We start from the raw sequence: 17596 nt of genomic DNA, 5'->3' as shown, positions 1-17596 counted from the left end.
GAAGTAAAGGATCTGAATACTTCTTCCACCGCTGGTTACAGTCAACTGCAGACTATCAAGTAAGTAAAGACGTTTTAAAAAACAAGACATAAAGTAGTGCAGAAGATAAAATGTATATCCACAAGCAAAGAACATGCTTTGTGTTTAAAATATATATATAAATACTAGCGGGGCTGCACTCAGCACGTCATGATATCACAACTACCCTTTCTGAGTTGATTCTATGTTTTAAAAAACTAATAAATGGCATCAGCACTCAATCATGCTCTGTTGAAAAGTAGTAGATGTATATGCATGGAAAAAATATAAAAAATAAAGAGCTGTAACAATACAGGAAATTTCCGACAGTAATATACCGTTCTTGGTAAATGTAGTTGAATAAATGGATGCCTTTATGCCAAATTATTTAAAGCAAGCTACTGTAAAATCTTACGATAGCTCACATGTGACATTATTTTGATATTGTATACTATTAGATGTAACAATTGCATTTAAAATCATGTCAGCAAGTGTGCAGTCAGTGTGCAAGTGGTGTCTATTCCTTGATGCTTATTGCCTATAATGAACACTATTGGAACCATTATAATAGCTGCACGTAGTTCTGCAGGCCAAAGCCCGCCCAGCAGCATTATTGGTCGACATGGCAGAAGGCTAGCGAAGCTGATCACTAAAGATCAGTCCCTATTGTCAGAGGGATCAATCACAATGAATCAATAGAATCTATAGACTGCTATTGTGTGCGGTGTCCAGGGTATGACCCTGGACCCGGCCACCCTGAGAAACTGAGGTTAAAGGTTGCACACACAGACAGAGAGAGACATGGCTACATAGATCTCTGTCTCCGTCTCCCCTTCCCAAGATCTACACATGGAAGTCAGTTCATTTGTGCTCTACAGCGTATAGATCTAATAATGAAGATAATCATTGGTTAGCTCAACCAGCTAAAACAGTACAATCCTGATTTTACATGAATGCATGAGTAATAACAATTTAATGATAGAATATACAATAGTATAACAGTCACAGGGGACATTTGAGAACTTTTACTTTAACTACATGTCCGGGATTATACGTAGACTTACATACTTTCACTTAAGTTTCAATGCAGGACTTTTACTTGTAACTGAGTACGTTTATAGTGTGATAATAGTACTTTTACTGAAGTAAAAGATCTAAATACTTCCTCTACCAGTGAATGTGGGTGAAAAAACCTTTTAAATAAAGTGTATTGATGTGATCATCAATGATTGACGAAAACTGAAAATGTTGTGCTCTTTTTTTTCTCCAAATTCTTTGTAAGTGCAATGACAAATAACAATAGACAGGGGTTAAGTGGTAAATAAATTAAAATAATAATAACTGAATAATAATAACAAACAAAGAAAAATAATTCAGCAGCTCAGGCAATTAAAAAAATAAAATGTACATACTGTATATCAAGAGTCTTTAAGGCTTTGGGGTTTGTAGAGTGCTGAATAGTTTGTATGTACAAATGTACTTTAAATAAAGGTTTTCTGTTACCGAATTTAATTTTGTGAATGTGGAATTTAGATAAAATGATAAAATGCATTTAACATAATACTGTCTTTGTACAAAAAAACAAACAGCACACCTTTGTTGTGCTCTTTTATTTTGACATTTCTGGCCGGATGTGTTGTCATGATACGCTAATTGGTGACGCGGTCCAGTGATAAAGCGGCGCAGCGGCAGGGGGATGTAGGTAAACTTGTCCCACATGGCCGGTGGAAGTTAGTCTTGTAGTTGTGTCCTGTTCAACAAAGGAAAGCCGCTCAGAGCCCGTCGGACTAGGAATAAACTAACCCAGTGACACAACGGAGACAAACGAGGACACCTTTCATTTACTACATTTTACATAACCATTTCTACCTGTAACTAAAGGTGGTAATGGTCTCCCACGAGTAAAAATAAAGGTGGAAGACGGTTTTGTCTACAAAATGTGGAGCGGCTAATCATGTGTTATTGTTAGCTAAATCGAAGCTAGTTTGAAGGTTTGTCACCACAGTGGCACGAAGCCTATAGCTGAAACAGAGTGCTGCAGTCAGCCGGGTAACGTTAAATGGATCCCCAGTTGTGGTGCTGTGAGGGGGACAGGCCTGCCATCCGGAGGGCCTACCGGGACTCCAACCTGTTGAATGAGCGGGTCCTGCACGCTCTGTTGCGGGCAGAAGACAAGTACCTCCCCTCTCCCAACTACTTCAAATGCGTCCAGAGAGAAGTAGCTCCGTACATGAGGCGGATAGTGGCTACCTGGATGTTGGAGGTGAGTTAAAGCCATGCAGTAAATGATGTTACTTGTTGCACGCAGAGAATCGCGTTCACACAACTGACCTTTTCAAAGTTGCTCAGCTTATCTGCAAAGTTAACTTATGTGCTTGGTACAAGAAGGTCTTGGTGAGTTATTTAGAGCCGCTGGTGAACTCGGCTTCCAAGCTGCATTATATATATTGTAACTTCTCCAAACAAACTCTCTCCAACTTGAGGAGCAGATTCAGACTGCTCACTAGCACCTCTGCTGGTTTAGTGGAATCTGTGAAAAAGAGGAAGAAAAGGTGTAGCCTAGGCCTACTGTATGTTTTCTTTAAAGGGGGACGGAATTGATGTCGAATTAGTTACAAGTTACTGTAGTGCAGTCTTGTCGTGTTTTTTTTGTGTTTTTTTTTCAGTGGTGAGTTTTTAAATGTTAATGCACTGGAGAGTTGCTATCAAATATATAATAATGGTTCACTATGGCCATGGTACTGGTCCACAATGTATATTTTCTAAGTACGTGTAGCCTGTTAAAAAGGCCCACATAACGCTGCCGTGTGTCGATGCTAACTTTACATCAGTTAATGGAGTTGAAACGTAATCATGGCTCCAACAAACGCCTCTTACTAGTGTTAAAGTCATGCGCTCACATGTCAGTTTAATTAACCGCGTGGAAAGAAAAGTCCAATCCACAGAGAATACATACCACAAGTCATGGTTAAACGACTTTAAAAATATTACATTTAGGAAAAATGTCGCGAGCTGCAATCTATGCAGACCACGCGATGCCTTTGTGTTGGTTTGCTGAACGTCGAACTGAAGATGTTCCTCCTATTAAGGCTCCAGGTCCTTTACATAGACCTACATTTCTTCACCTGTATATCATACAGGTACTGGGACACCTTCTGTATTATGAGCGTAACTATTTTGTTAATTGCGGTTTTTGCTTGTGTTTCTTAGTGAAGTTTGAGCCTAGATTGTGTTTTTTTTTTTTTTTTTTTTTTTTTTTTTTGTGACGCAATGACAAAACCAGACCACTAATCTGAGATAACAGTTTGTTTATCGTGCTTCTGACTTTGTTCATTTCCATTTCATTGCTACATAGGGCTGCACGGTATGAGGGAAATATCTAATTGCGATTATTTTGACTGATATTGCGATTGCAATATGATTCACGATATTGAAGGGAATGATCATGTTTGTATCATTCTCATCATAAAAAAATTAAAATGATTATAGTGTGTCTGCATAGTCTGTAGGATAGGATGTGTAGGCCGGGACGTCTCTGCCTCTGCAGCACCACATTACTTCATTCAGAATGGTTTGACACATATTTTGCCTTTAGCAAATTTTGCAGCCCTCTGCGATTTGGATATTGCGCTAGTTCATATTGCGATTTCGATAAAATTGCAATTAATTGTGCAGCCCTACTACCACACCCAACTGAAAACCAAAGGGTGCTTCTTAGCATATGCTTAGCTTCAGCAACTGCTTTATCAAAATACATGCTAACATTATGGCAGATAAGGATACAATTTTTTTCCTCATATAACCTAAGGTGAGAAGTGCCTGGTAGAAAACAAGTCACATTTCAAATCCATAAAGCAAGCCTTTAACACCCCTCTAAATGTTGACAAGTCTGCTGCTGACCCTGAATAAAAACATCTGTTTGGGTTTATCTTGAGTTAGTCTCCTCACCAGTGTTTTTTTTTTTTTTTTTTTTTTTTTTTTTCTCATCCTCATATCCTTCAACCAGCGATTTTTTTTTTGGTTTGGTTGAGTTGGTAATCGGTAATATCTTTTGATTAATAATTTTCATTCAGTCAAGGAAATAGTTATGGTAATTTAGTTAGTAAATTTGAATACAAATTTCTTAATTTTCTTAATGTCGTGGCATAAATAACAAACTATGCCATATTCTGCCCAGTTAACATCAGTGTTTACTGCTGACACCATGTCTTATGATTCACAATTCTTGCCACTACATTCAAATTTTTTTTTTTTTTTACAGATATCCTTGGGTTCCTTAAATGTTGTGATCTCTTTTGCATGCAGTATGTTTAGTAAAAATGGATTACAGTATATACACAGTGATGCATGTTTGTGACGCACAGAGCCTGAGCTAGAGCTGGGCCATATGGAGAAAATCAAATATCACCATATTTTGGACCAAATGCATTGATATTGCAGCGATATTGTTGGGTTGACTATTGGTGCTTTCACAAAATATTTACACAATGAGGTTTTTGATAAATAATCATCAGTAATGTGGATACAATGACTAAGTGGTTAGAGGCAAATAATAGAACAGCTGAAACAGTCTGGTAAGTTCAGAGAATTACATCACTTTACTGTAATTCAGCCTTTTAAAACCAGGAAAATGGATGTCCCTTATGTTATTTTATATCCAAAATGTAAGACGATATCTAGTCTCATATATTGATATCAGGGTTTCTCCCAGAAAAGTTGTTCAGCCCGGTGGCAAGTGTCTTTTTTTTTTTTTTTTTTTTCAATGAGGGCCTGGTTGTGGCCAGTCCCAGACTGATAGCAGCATTAATGTAGAGCCCAATAGTTTCTGGATAACAGAATCATGGACGGAATCATGAAATTGAGAATTTAAAAAAGCTATAAGACAGCTTTCATAGGGCCCTACATTAAGTCAGTGCTAAAAGCGAACTGGAGATTTGAAAATATGACTTAAAAAAAAGTTTCCAACCGAGCCACCCTGCTGTTACTGTAGTTTAGAAACGTCTTAAAAATGCATTACAAATAATTCTCTTTTGCTTAGGCCTGGTGGGGGGCAACTTAGGCCCGGTGGGCCACCAGGCTTGCAATACACTGGGGGAACCCATTGCCCTGCCCTAGCCTGAGCACTGGGTATCTGCTGAAACAGATACTAGAGATGTACCGATACAGGTACCAGTATCGGAAAAGCCTCAGATTCTGCCTAAAATGCTGGTATCGGTGAGTACAGGAGTTTATGCACCAATCTGATACCACGTAATTTAGCCCTGAAGAAAATCTACTTTAAAGTAAATTACTTGCGTTCTTTTTCCGTTATGACTCGCTGTCAAACTGGATAATAAAAGAAAGTTCTGTGGCGTTCATTGTTTGTTCATGTTTCACAAAGAGTTTAACAACAAAGATAGAAATCACATCCATACAGGCATAGTAGTATACATCTGTTAAAACATAATCGAATATATGACACACTGGTATCAGATCGGTACTCGGTATCGGCCGATACGCAAGTTCAGGTACTGGAATCAGGAAGCAAATAAGGGTATCGGCCATCTCTAACTGATACCAGTGCTTTTTTTCTTCAGATTTCAAATCCGTATACTTCACTTATTGGCATGGTTTCATGGGGTACGGTGACTTTTGGCCAGGGATTGCTGTGGCACTGACCTGGTGGTGGCAATAGTGCAATCTTATAACGATATTGATATTGAAACAGTATTTAATGGCAGTATTGTCGTCTGGTGTGTCTGTGCAGGTGTGTGAGGAGCAGAAATGTGAGGAGGAGGTGTTCCCTCTGGCTATGAACTACATGGACCGCTTCCTGTCGGTGGAACCCACCAAGAAGAGCCACCTGCAGGTCCTGGGAGCCGCCTGCATGTTCCTGGCTTCCAAACTGAAGGAAACGATCCCGCTCACCGCTGAGAAGCTCTGCATCTACACCGACAACTCAATCACCCCGACTCAGCTGCTGGTAGGTCGCCATCGCGTTACAACACTGTTAGTCTTACGTCTAGCCCACGCTGAAAGACTTCTCAAATCGAAACCGAGACCCCTCACATAACAACATGCATTAATACATTTAACAGTGTTGCACCACACGGTAGGAAACTCGCAAGATAATCTTTAGAACCATCACCACCTAGAGCTGGAACACTTCCACATGTTGCTGTACAATTAACTCTCTCAGAAATAATTGCGATTAACAATATAATTATCTCTTTAAGTCAAATTTTAAAAAAATATTTATTTATTACTTTTTTAAACAAATTAAAGTTTTGAATTAATTCCAGGCTACATGTTTTGGTTATATATCACTGTTATGTGACCCAGATGATGTAACTCAAACACACAGCCTATGAAGTAAACCACGCCTCTTTATTATCATAACTCTTTATTATCATAGAAATTTATTATGTTAAAAAAATGTTCTATGTCATTTTTGTTGCTATGAACGTGTATAGGGTCAAGTGCCAACAACTAACAATTTAAATAATATAAAAATACAGTTTGACCAATAATCACTTATGTAATTACAATTTGGCACATCTAAAGAAAATCAACGAGTACCAGTCATACGCCTTAAGACATAAACAGAAACGGAGGTTATGTAAAAAATGTACAATTGTGTAATAAATGTTCCAGGCCTGTCACCACCATGTCAAACCATTTGTGCATTAGATGGAGATACAAAAATCCAAGGTCATCATTATGAAACATTTTTGCCCAAGTATGGCAATGGCCTGCACGCTTTTGTTCAGATCAAGATATCTGGGCAGGTTGGTTTGGATTTTATGGTCCCCAGAGGATGACTTAATAGTTTTGGTAACCTCTGGGCCGTGTCTTGTAGCCCCAACACAAGGTCTACAACACTTGGCCAGGTCTAAGTATCTTGGAAAAAATGGCTCCATTGTCATGACGTTCACTGTGGACAGTCATGGTCCCCAGAGGAGGATTCCTAATGGTTCTGATGATCCCTTGACCTTTGACCTTTCCTGCAGGGCCACATTAAAGCCACAAATCCCCACAAGCAGACAAAAAGCCTTTGTTAATCCCTGCATCTGTCTGTTTAGATCCCCCTTGAACCTGTCCTTCTGTCCCCCTCTCTCTGTCCACACAGCAAATGGAGCTGGTGGTTCTGAACAAGCTGAAGTGGGACCTGGCTTCAGTTACCGCTCTGGACTTCATCGAGCACTTCCTGTCCCAGCTGCCGGTTGTGAGAGAGCACCGGCCCATCCTCAGGAAGCACGCTCAGACCTTTGTGGCTCTGTGTGCCACAGGTATGCATGCAACTACATTACATACATAACTGTCTCTTTATACGGGGGGGGTCTTCAACTGAGGCCATCCTGATGTGTTGTGCAGTATGCTGCACACGGTAGCAGTCTGACACATCAGCACCAGCAGAGTTAGTTAAAACATTAAATATGAGGACATGTGGAATAATTGAATCATTTTCTATTTGCTTCAGATTGACATAAGAAAGTTGTCATTCATAGTTGAACGTTGGAGGACGGCAGTACAGACATGGCATTTAATCAACTCATTTTGTTATTACAAATATATCTCCATTTATCTAATCTATTTAAAATGTAACACTTATTGATGTCAATTGATTTAGCATTTTCACAATTTGCAACGTTATGCTCATGTACAAAATATATTCTATTCTTTCATTCAACAAATTGAACATAGATATAAGAGGCACCACTAAAAAAAGAATGCAGTTACATTTTAAAAGTGTGTGTGTGTATTTGAACACCCTGCAATACTTTGCAGCTGTATCATACAAATAAATAGTAAAAAAAAAATCATATTGTGATTTCTGGATTTTTTTTTTTTTTTTTTTATAGATTATTTTTAGATTAAAGTCAATAATCGATTATTGCCTAATGATGTTACTTGGTGATTTTGTGTTTGCTGCTTTTTTAGTTTCTGCCTTTTGTCTGCTGTGTTCAGACTCCACTACATTCAGGAAGTGTCTTTTTTTCAGAGCAGATGCAATACAAATGGGAGTTCATATATATCTGACTGCTTGAATTTGTTGATGAAAACCATGTAGAAATATATATATTAAATTTGAGGAGATGGCGCATCGGGATATGGAATCATTGACAGGATAATCGAAATGAATTGTGAGACCAGTGAAGATTCACAACCCTACCAATTACCTCAATGTCAATATTACGACAATATTGTAGGGTTGACAATTGGTGCTGTAACAATATATTTTCACTATAAGACTTGAGATAAGTCTGGTAGTTACATCACTTCACTGTAATGCAGCCTATAACCCTTGTGTTGACTTTGGCTCGCATTGACCTGTTTTTAATTTTTGTTTTATATCACAAAATATGGGACGTAGAAATAAGCGCTGAAAATGTGTAGAAGAAAAATGTAACAATTTAAAACGTTGGAAAAAGCAAAAACAAACTGTGAAAAAAAAAAAAAGGCTTCAAAAACGTTGAAAAAAAGTGGTTTTTTTTTTTCAAGATTGACAGGAAGACCACACAAGTTAAAACCATGAAAAGTCTAAACTAAAGCCATATTACAATATCTAAAACTACATCCGGTCTCGTATCACGATATTGATATAATATCAGCCCTACTGTCGCTGGATCATGTTGTAGTCATACAGAGGGGGACAGTACAGGGACATTTCAGCATTAATCTGTTTGTCCAACTGGACTTCCAGGATCCTATTTCATTTTCTCACTTTGAATTCTGAGTGTTTTGGTTGTAATTTGATTCTCTTTTATTATCACTTGCTGTTTTGAAATGTGCCACATTAACATGAAGTTCCATTGTGATGCTGTGCAGATGTTAAATTCATCGCCAGCCCCCCGTCCATGGTGGCAGCAGGCAGCATGGTGGCGGCGGTGGAGGGCCTGCAGATGAGAATGGTGGGCAGTTCCATGATGTCTAAGAAACTGACGGAGCAGCTGGCCCAGATCATCAGGAGCGACCCGGTGGGTACTAGTGGTGGCGAACTGAAGCTTTCTGAACAGTGAAGCTTTCAATCCAATTGTATCGAAAAAAGGTTCAATACTCAAAGCTTCAGAACTCTGAGGACATCTGGTGGTGAAGTTAAGGATAGCATTGGGTCACAAACTGTTTCACAGATATTAGCCATGAATGTCTTTGAGTCGAAGATGAATACATTTCTAGTATGAATTCATGGATATATAAATAATGACATAAATAACTAAGCCTATTTGGAACTTTGCATAAGTAAAAATGTAATTCCCTTCTCCACAAAAAAAACAAACAAACAAAGTTAGGATTTTGGTTGTGTTTGTAAACAAATACATCAATTTGGGAGGGAAATGAATGAAGAACACATTGCAAACACATTTCTGTGATTATATTGAGTACGTAGCCTAGACTGGCCAGGACATGATTAGTGCACACACAATGAGTACGTTTACATGCACGTAATATTCCGGTTTTTGCCCTTATTCCAAAAGAGACAGTACTCCGGCTAAGCTGTTTCCATAGCTTATGAAAATGAATAGTCGACTAATATTCCTGTTAATGTGTAGCCGTGCAAGTTTTCCACCGGTGGCAGACTTTTTTTAACCGTGCGTACACAGCCTCCCAAATTCATTCCTTCAACCAGCTTCTTGAAAAGGTCGGCGTTGCGATGTTTGCGCATATCCGAAAACCTGTTGATATCCAAGTCTTTCATAATGTTTAAAAGCAGCTGTGTTTCTTTTCTTTTGAGCATGCTTCTCTACTGCAGCTGTTGGCTGGCTGGTTTGTGTTCAGCAACCACAGAGATGACGCAAGCCATAAACTGTTGCGTACATAGAAATAAAGTTGATTGATTTTTATTTCTATGGATGGATATTCCGAATGCGCTGTATACATGTCCAATGAATATCTCTAAATGCCGAATCACTCCGGCATATCCCACACGTCTTAATCAGAAAAAATGCTAAATTCAGAAAAAGGCATTATTTGGATTATCCTGACCTGACTCCAATTCGGAATAACAGTGGAATATTAGTGTGCATGTAAACGTACTCGCTGACACTCTGAACTAAGATCCTTTTGATTTTCAAACTAACCTGAGCTCTCTCTCTCCCAGGACTGTCTGAGGGCATGTCAGGAACAAATCGAGTCGCTGCTGGAAACCAGTCTCCGACAGGCACAACAACCGCAAAACTCGGTTACCATGGAGACTAAGAGCATCAGTGAGGAGCAGGACGTCTCAACGACGCCCACAGATGTCCGGGACATAAACATCTGATGGACAGCTGCCAGTCGCACTGCTGGAGGAGGAAAGAGAAGCACCCACGTGTACGCTCGTCTGAACTGTGGCTGGGGACACCGTCACGTCCAGGACGTTGACAACCTTTTAAAACTGGAATCCTTGAACACTCCAAAGAGTAATGTCTGTTAAGTGTTGCTTCTTATTGGTGGGCAGCGTTGGATGCACCCACCAACGAGTTGTTTCAAGGCCTAGAAGGCCCGTCTGAACCCACCCCTCCTCCCAAAATTGAAACTATAGGCCCAGAGACTCAGTGGCGGTTCTAGACCATTTCAAGTGGAGGGGCCAGGCTGGGGCCACATGTGATTTTTAGGGGTACCAAATAAAAGTGTGTTGCATACCACCAACCTTTCATAGGTTTGGTTCTACAAAAGACTAATAATACACATAAGAATAAACACAAGAACACTCATTCAGTGTTAACCTACATTTTATTTATCACTGCACATGAACAATATCCTCTTTTTGGGGATAAAGGTGGGTTAAAAATGAATGAAACAATTTGCTATCGTTAGGGGTGCCATAGTTAGGCTTAATATTAAGTGGGCACTGGCCAACCTTATTCTCCCCTCCTCCTTAGGACCGCCACTGCAGAGACTGAAACTGATTGGTGTGTTTAGATGTCCCTGGACCTGTATTTATCAAACGTCCCAATTGCACCAAATTGTAGGAGTCGTTTGCTAAAAGTGAACAATGAGATTTATCAAGTGGCCCACTTCTTCTGAAGTGTTGGAGCGGACTTGACAGTTCAAACTGATCAAATGGGAAAACGTGACGTAAGCTCCTTTTTTTTTTTTTTTTTTTTTTAAAAGGAGCAGTGCAGGATTTAGCATCTAGCGGTCAGGTCGCAGATTGCAACCAGCCCTTCACTCCCTTTCAAAGCGCGAGGGATATGCTAAAATGTAGTTACCGCACGAGTCTGGTTGCATCTCGATACTAAGGGTTGCAACGCATCACTGAACTCATGGTTAGGATCGGATCACAGTTTTCAGTCGCAGATCGCATCAATATTTTTTTTTTTTTTTTAATTTCTTTGCTTTTCGTGTTCTTCCGCTACTCCAGTAGACATCAACTGCTTTTAATTTGCGCCGTTCACATGAACAGAAAATTGCGTTGCCTGTATCTTTTCACGGCAACCCTCCATATAGTTGTATCGGCCTACTTTAAGTAACCACGCCATCACACGTATTTCACACTATTATGGTTTAACTTTGCAATTAATCTGTGGTTCACATGCATTCTGAACCGTGAGTGTTGAGCCGTATGGACCACGGATCAACTATGGTCTGTTACACCACTACTTGTTACCTATAAAGCGAGTTGTGTCTTCATGTGTAATTGGCCTCATATTTAGTCACTACAACATCTCGTAGCAGGCTTCAGAGAACCGTCTGTGTTGAGTTTTAGCCTCTACCACCTACGGCGGCCTTCAGGTTATGGTGTTTGGTTTGTAGAAACATGGCAGGCTCATTCTAAGCTAACAGAAACACAATTCAGGTGGTTATACACTAATGACAACATAATTATGAATATTGTATTCCATTTCTGCCAATGGACTCCTCCCAATCCTACACACTGCTCTTATATATGTGCATTAGTCTGTTATGTTTTACCTTCACATTACATGTTAGACATATTACCCTTTACTGCATTATACAGTCATTTAAAAACCTGACAAGGTGTGTGCCCAATTTAAGAGACCTTTCTTGATTGAGCATTTTAGAGTCTTAATATGATATATATATATAATGTAGCTTGTATTCTAAAGTTTGAAATTTAGGAGTAAAAGTGAAGGAGATTTTCATTTCTTTGACTTTTATCAGTTTGATAAACAGGGCCTGCTCAATATGTAAACTAAGAACACTAATACTGGGTTTACAGTATGAGCTGTAATGTTTTGCTTTAAGATGTGATGGACTTGGAACTGTCAAAGGAACAATGGTATCCACATGTCATCTGTAATTATCTGTGAGGTTCCTGAATTTGGAGCCAACACAGTATTTGGCTCATATATACCTTTAGTACTGTATATAGAAACCAACCGTCATGAGATCTAATCACTTAGCACAACGTGATCGTCTGATGTGATGCACATCTTACACCACTAGAGGGAAGTCAGTTACTTGGGATGTTGTAGCCACCAAACAACATTCTCAATTTTTGGATCATCTATGGAGCTAACTGGCGTCCAACTGCAGTATCGTCGGATCAAGAGCAAGGGTCTCTGACAGGAAGTTCATTACCGGTGTGCATCAGAAGCAAAAGAGCCACAGTAACTAAAGCATTACAAGGGATTTTACAGGGTTGAGAGTTATGGAAGACCGTAATGATAGAAACTTTTTTTATTCCACCTTAAGCAAAAAGTCAAAAAAATGCAACTATGTTTCTGTATCTTTTATCAGCATGTTGTCTCTAGTCACTAGATCAGTGATGACCCGTTGTCAGACTGATAAAAACAACTTGAAACCAATTTTTCCACTACACACGCAGGAAGTCTTAAAAGGAAAAAGGGATCATGCTGAAGCTTATGAGGTGTTCCACTTTATTCTGCTCCTTTTTTTTTTTATATTTATTATTTCATGTCACTTGACTTTACAGCTAAAAGTTGAGTTTTTCTAAAACGGAGTCTGTTTCTGGATTCAGCTGCTCTTAACATTACCAGCAATGGTCTTTGAAGGTACTAATATTTTGCTTCTTGAAGAGAGAAGCCACAACAAATTGATGTACCTACATAGTGGTATGATGGACTTTTTATTTTATTTTTTTAGGGTATTGCCCTCAGGACATAAGCTTGTATCAGGTTAAGCCCTAACTTGGTGTTTCAGCTGCTGTCTTAGGATGGAGTGTAACAATATGTATTAAAGGAAAACATAACGATATTAAAACATTGGTGATGTTTTTATCATTTCAAATTCATTTCAAACATTGTGCATCAGTATCTGCCTGCTGAGGGAACACTTCGCCAGGTCAAATGTAAGAAAAGGTAAAGTTTGGGGTGCCTGGGTAGCTCACCTGAGGCCTGTACTACGAAGCGAGATCAACATGTCCTGGATTTATTTCAGTTATCCGGCTTCACCTAACCTAACAACCGCGGTCCCGCATAACCTGTATCACGACGCTGGTTATCAACTAGTTCATCAACCCAGGGTTTTCCAATCTAGAGACGCGCGCGTTCACATAAAAGAGGCGGTGTTTGCGCACCACGACCAATCGCAAACATCTACCAGAGCCGCATATTTTACATAAGAAGAGCAAACTATAATTCTACATGAATATGAATAACACAGACACGGTTTTGCAGGCAAAACGCAATACAGTCGCTGCTGCAGGAGGAAAGCTGGCAAAAAAATAGCCGACGCTGTAGATGCGTAAATCACAACGCTTATCAATATCACTTCCCCATCAGTCAGGACCAAGATCTGACCATAATTACACTTGTGCTTTCCATAAACTGTCGTTTAGCCTATTATTTCAGTTGCAACCCTGGCAGTGGGGAGCCATAGTGAGAGCAAATAAAATCTATATAAAAACATAATTCAAACTGATGTGCGCATTGGCAACACACGGCTCAAGAAGCCGAGCCGATATGTAATTCCCTCCCATTACAATCTATGTATTTCATAAATATACACATCAGGGAATGTTAACGGGGTTGTCGGTCTCTAAATGCTTTAACTTTTATGTGCGCACCTCTCTCTCTCCCCGCCCACCGAGCTCCGCCTGATCTTCTTATCAATCAAGTATTGATTGGTCAGTAGGCGGTGCTTTTACACTAGTTGATCTCTGATCTCCAACTTAACCTGCTCCCGACCAGGTTAGGTGTTCAGCATAAGTTACCACGGTGATTGAACCCGGTAACAAGTGATCCACCTTCGTGATACAGAAAACCCTGGGTTGAACCTGAATCCAAATCTTGCTTCGTAGTACAGGCCTCTGGTAGAGTGTGCCCCATGTGCAGGGGTTAAGTCCTTCTCCCTTTTCGTGTCTAAGCTGTCCTGTCAATAAAGGCCTAAAGTGCCAACAAAACAATCTAAAAAGACGATTAAACTCGACTCTGACTGAGCCAGCAGGATATCAGCGCAGGCTTGAATTTTTCCTTCAATCGGGCTTCAACAGGAGTAAATGAGACGGAGCAATAGCAGTACTGGGTTAATCTGGCACAAAGTGAGAAAAATTGAGCACCCTAGAAGCACTGGATGACGAGAAATGAATGTACCATATACAACCCACTGAAATTTAAATTTGATCAAACTTAATTTTTAAAATTCAGATCTGTCATCTGGAAAGGCGCTGTCTTGGCCAATCAAATATAAACCTCTTCTGCCCACCTCAGGGTCCTGGAGGCAAAAGAAAAGTCAGAGTATAGTATGTTGAAAAATATCGATAAAGTCATAGTATAGTATGTTGAAAAAGCGAAATAAAAGTCATAGTATAGTATGTCGAAAAATATCGATAAAAAAGTCATAGTATAGTATGTCGAAAAAGCGAAATAAAAGTCATAGTATAGTATGTTGAAAAAAGCTGAATAAAAAATAGTATAGTATGTTGAAAAAAGTAATAAAAAGCCATAGTCTAGTATGTCAAAAAATGATAAAAAAGTCATAGTATAGTATGTCAAAAAAAGTGATTAAAGTCATAGTATAGTATGTCAAAAAAGCTAAATAAAAGTCATAGTATAGCATGTCAAAAAACGTTATAGTAATAGTATGTCGAAAAAAGTGATAGTCTTGTATAGCATGTCGAGAAAGCGAAATAAAAGTCATAGTATAGTATGTCGCAAAAAAAGTGATAAAAAGTCATAGTATAGTATGTCGAATAAAGCAAAATAAAAATCATAGTATATGTCGACAAAAGCAAAATAAGTCACAGTATAGTATGTCGCAAAAAAAGTGATAAAGAAGTCAGTATAGTGATAAAGAATGTCGAAAAAGCGTAAAATATAAAATATAGTATGTCGCAAAAAGTCAGAATATAGTATGTCGAAAAAAGCTAAATAAATGTAATAGTATAGAATGTCGAAAAAGCAAAATAAAAGTCATGGTATAATATGTCTAGAAAAGTGATACAAAAGTCATAGTAGAGTATGTCGACAAAAGCGAAATAAAAGTTATAGTATATGTCTAAAAATGTGATAAAAAGTCATAGTATAGTATGTCGAAAAAATAGTCATAGTCCATGTTGAAAAAAGTCATAGTACAGTATGTTGAAAGAGTGATTAAAAAGTCATAGTATAGTATGTTGAGAAAAACGAAATAAGTCATTGTATAGTATGTTGAAAGAGTGATTAAAAGTCAGAGTATAGTAGTGATGGCCAAATGAAGCTTTGTGAGTTTTCAACCCTTTGATGAAGAGAGAGCCCCATCTAGTGGGCTCAGAAAAAATGGTTTCGATATATGTCGAAAAAAGTAATAAATAGTCATAGTATATGTCGAAAAAAGTCATAGTATAGTATGTTGAAAAATATCGATAAAAAGTCATAGTATGGTATGTCGAAAAAAAATAAATAAAAGTCATAGTATAGTATGTTGAAAAGCGAAATAAAAGTAATTGTACATCATGTTGAAAAAAGTGAATAAAAAAGTCATAGTATAGCAAGTTGATAATAGTCATAGTATAGTATGTAAAAAAAAAAAGTCATAATATAGTATGTCGAAAAATATCGATAAAAAGTCATAGTATGTCAAAAAAAAGTGAAATAAAAGTCATAGTATATTGTGTCGAAAAATGTGATAAAAAAAGTCATAGTATAGTTGGTCGAAAAAGTGAAAAGAAATCATAGTATAGTATCTCGAAAAAAGCTAAAGAAAAGTCATAGTATAGTATGTCGAAAAAAGTGAAATAAAAGTCATAATATAGTATGTTGACAAAAGTCTATGTATGGTATGGTGGAATAAGTCATAAAAACTCATAGTATAGTATGTGGGACAGAAAGTCAAAAGGCATAATATATGTCAAAAAAGTCATGAAAAAGTCACAGTATATATACATATAGAATAAGAAACTTCATTCATCCGGCAAGAAGATATTAAATGTTTTCACTCCGTTGTAAGTAACAGACAGGCCTGAAATACACACATGACAGGACATGCACAAATGGACAGGCGCACAAGCAGTTGGGGGTTCGCTGCCTTTCTCAAGGGCACGTTGGCAGTGCCCAGTAGGTGATCTAGCACCTCTCCAGCTATCAGTCCACACTCCGTTCTTGGTCCACACAGGGACTGGATCCGGCGACTCTCCGGTTCCAGAGCTACATCCCTACGGACTGAGCTTCTGCCACCCCCAAATCATAGTATAGTATGTTGAATGAAAGTCATGAAAAGGTCTTAGTTCACTATGTAAAAAAAAGTCTAGTATAGTATGTCAAAAAAGTGAAAAAAGTAATAGTATAGTTTGTCGAAAAAAGTATAGTATAGTATGTCGAATAAAAGTTGGAAGTTAGAGCAGAGCATTTATTTCAGTGGGCAGAGTGCATCTCTGCAGCGAGAAACAAAAACTCATTAACAACAAATCAAAACATGGACATAAATTGTGTGCATTAAGGACAGTCAAACAACATTAAAGTAAATCAACTCACAGGTCACACACAACACGGTCGATGTGGAAAATAATGAAGAGGAGGAGGACTGTACATATAGCCTCTAACCCTCCACTCCTTCCCATGCAGGAGTGTTTGATTTAACCACCCTGCCTCAGCTGTAGTCAGGTGGCCTCTGTTTGGGGACTTTTAATACCACCGATACCGAATCTCCCGTGACCCGTCAAACTCAACTGAAAAGTTGGCAAATTGTTGTTAAATTAAAGCCTGTTTAACAAATCATAATCCATTTAGATGCAGTTTGATGTAGTTCAAAACTAGATTGTAACAACTGAGCATTTGGATTAAGCAGATGATGGGGGTTACAGCGCATTATAGCTCTGTTCCTTTCATTGTTTCTTTTTTTTCTCTGACAATGCACACTAATAATACATATGAAAATGTAAAATGTGCCAGAATTAGCCAAAAGGCTATTTTACATCTGCTGTCGCTGGACAGATAGTACAATGTCACACCTAAAAAGACAAAAGGATTATAATAGTACAGTAAAATTAACTATAAATGTAAAAATTTAAAAAATGACAAAATCAACATATAAACAATAACAGATTGTCATTATCAACATCAATACCAGCACACCCACACACACACACACACACAAGCTAATCATTCAGTCCATGTAACAACAACTTCGTAGGCATAGCACAAGTGGCACAAACAGGCAGGACAGGAGATTTAGACATCCAAACAATAGAATTTCATTATGCATATGTGGGGACTAG

General features: G+C 38.4%; 1 protein-coding gene across 1 annotated transcript; it reads left to right on the top strand.

Annotated features, from left to right (window-relative positions):
• The first annotated feature begins 1704 nt into the window (after positions 1 to 1704).
• On the top strand, positions 1705 to 11053 carry LOC116040204 (G1/S-specific cyclin-D1-like). Its single transcript, XM_031285489.2, has 5 exons — positions 1705 to 2281; positions 5765 to 5980; positions 7127 to 7286; positions 8827 to 8975; positions 10097 to 11053. Exons 1-5 carry the CDS (start codon positions 2078 to 2080, stop codon positions 10256 to 10258), a joined length of 891 nt encoding a protein of 296 aa, XP_031141349.1. The 5' UTR covers positions 1705 to 2077; the 3' UTR covers positions 10259 to 11053.
• Positions 11054 to 17596: the final 6543 nt, after the last annotated feature.

The sequence above is a fragment of the Sander lucioperca genome, chromosome 7 (genome assembly GCF_008315115.2).
Source record: "Sander lucioperca isolate FBNREF2018 chromosome 7, SLUC_FBN_1.2, whole genome shotgun sequence".
Taxonomy (NCBI): Eukaryota; Metazoa; Chordata; class Actinopteri; order Perciformes; family Percidae; genus Sander; species Sander lucioperca.
The sequence above is the reverse complement of the archived record's forward strand: the minus strand, read 5'-3'. Positions and strand labels throughout refer to the sequence as shown.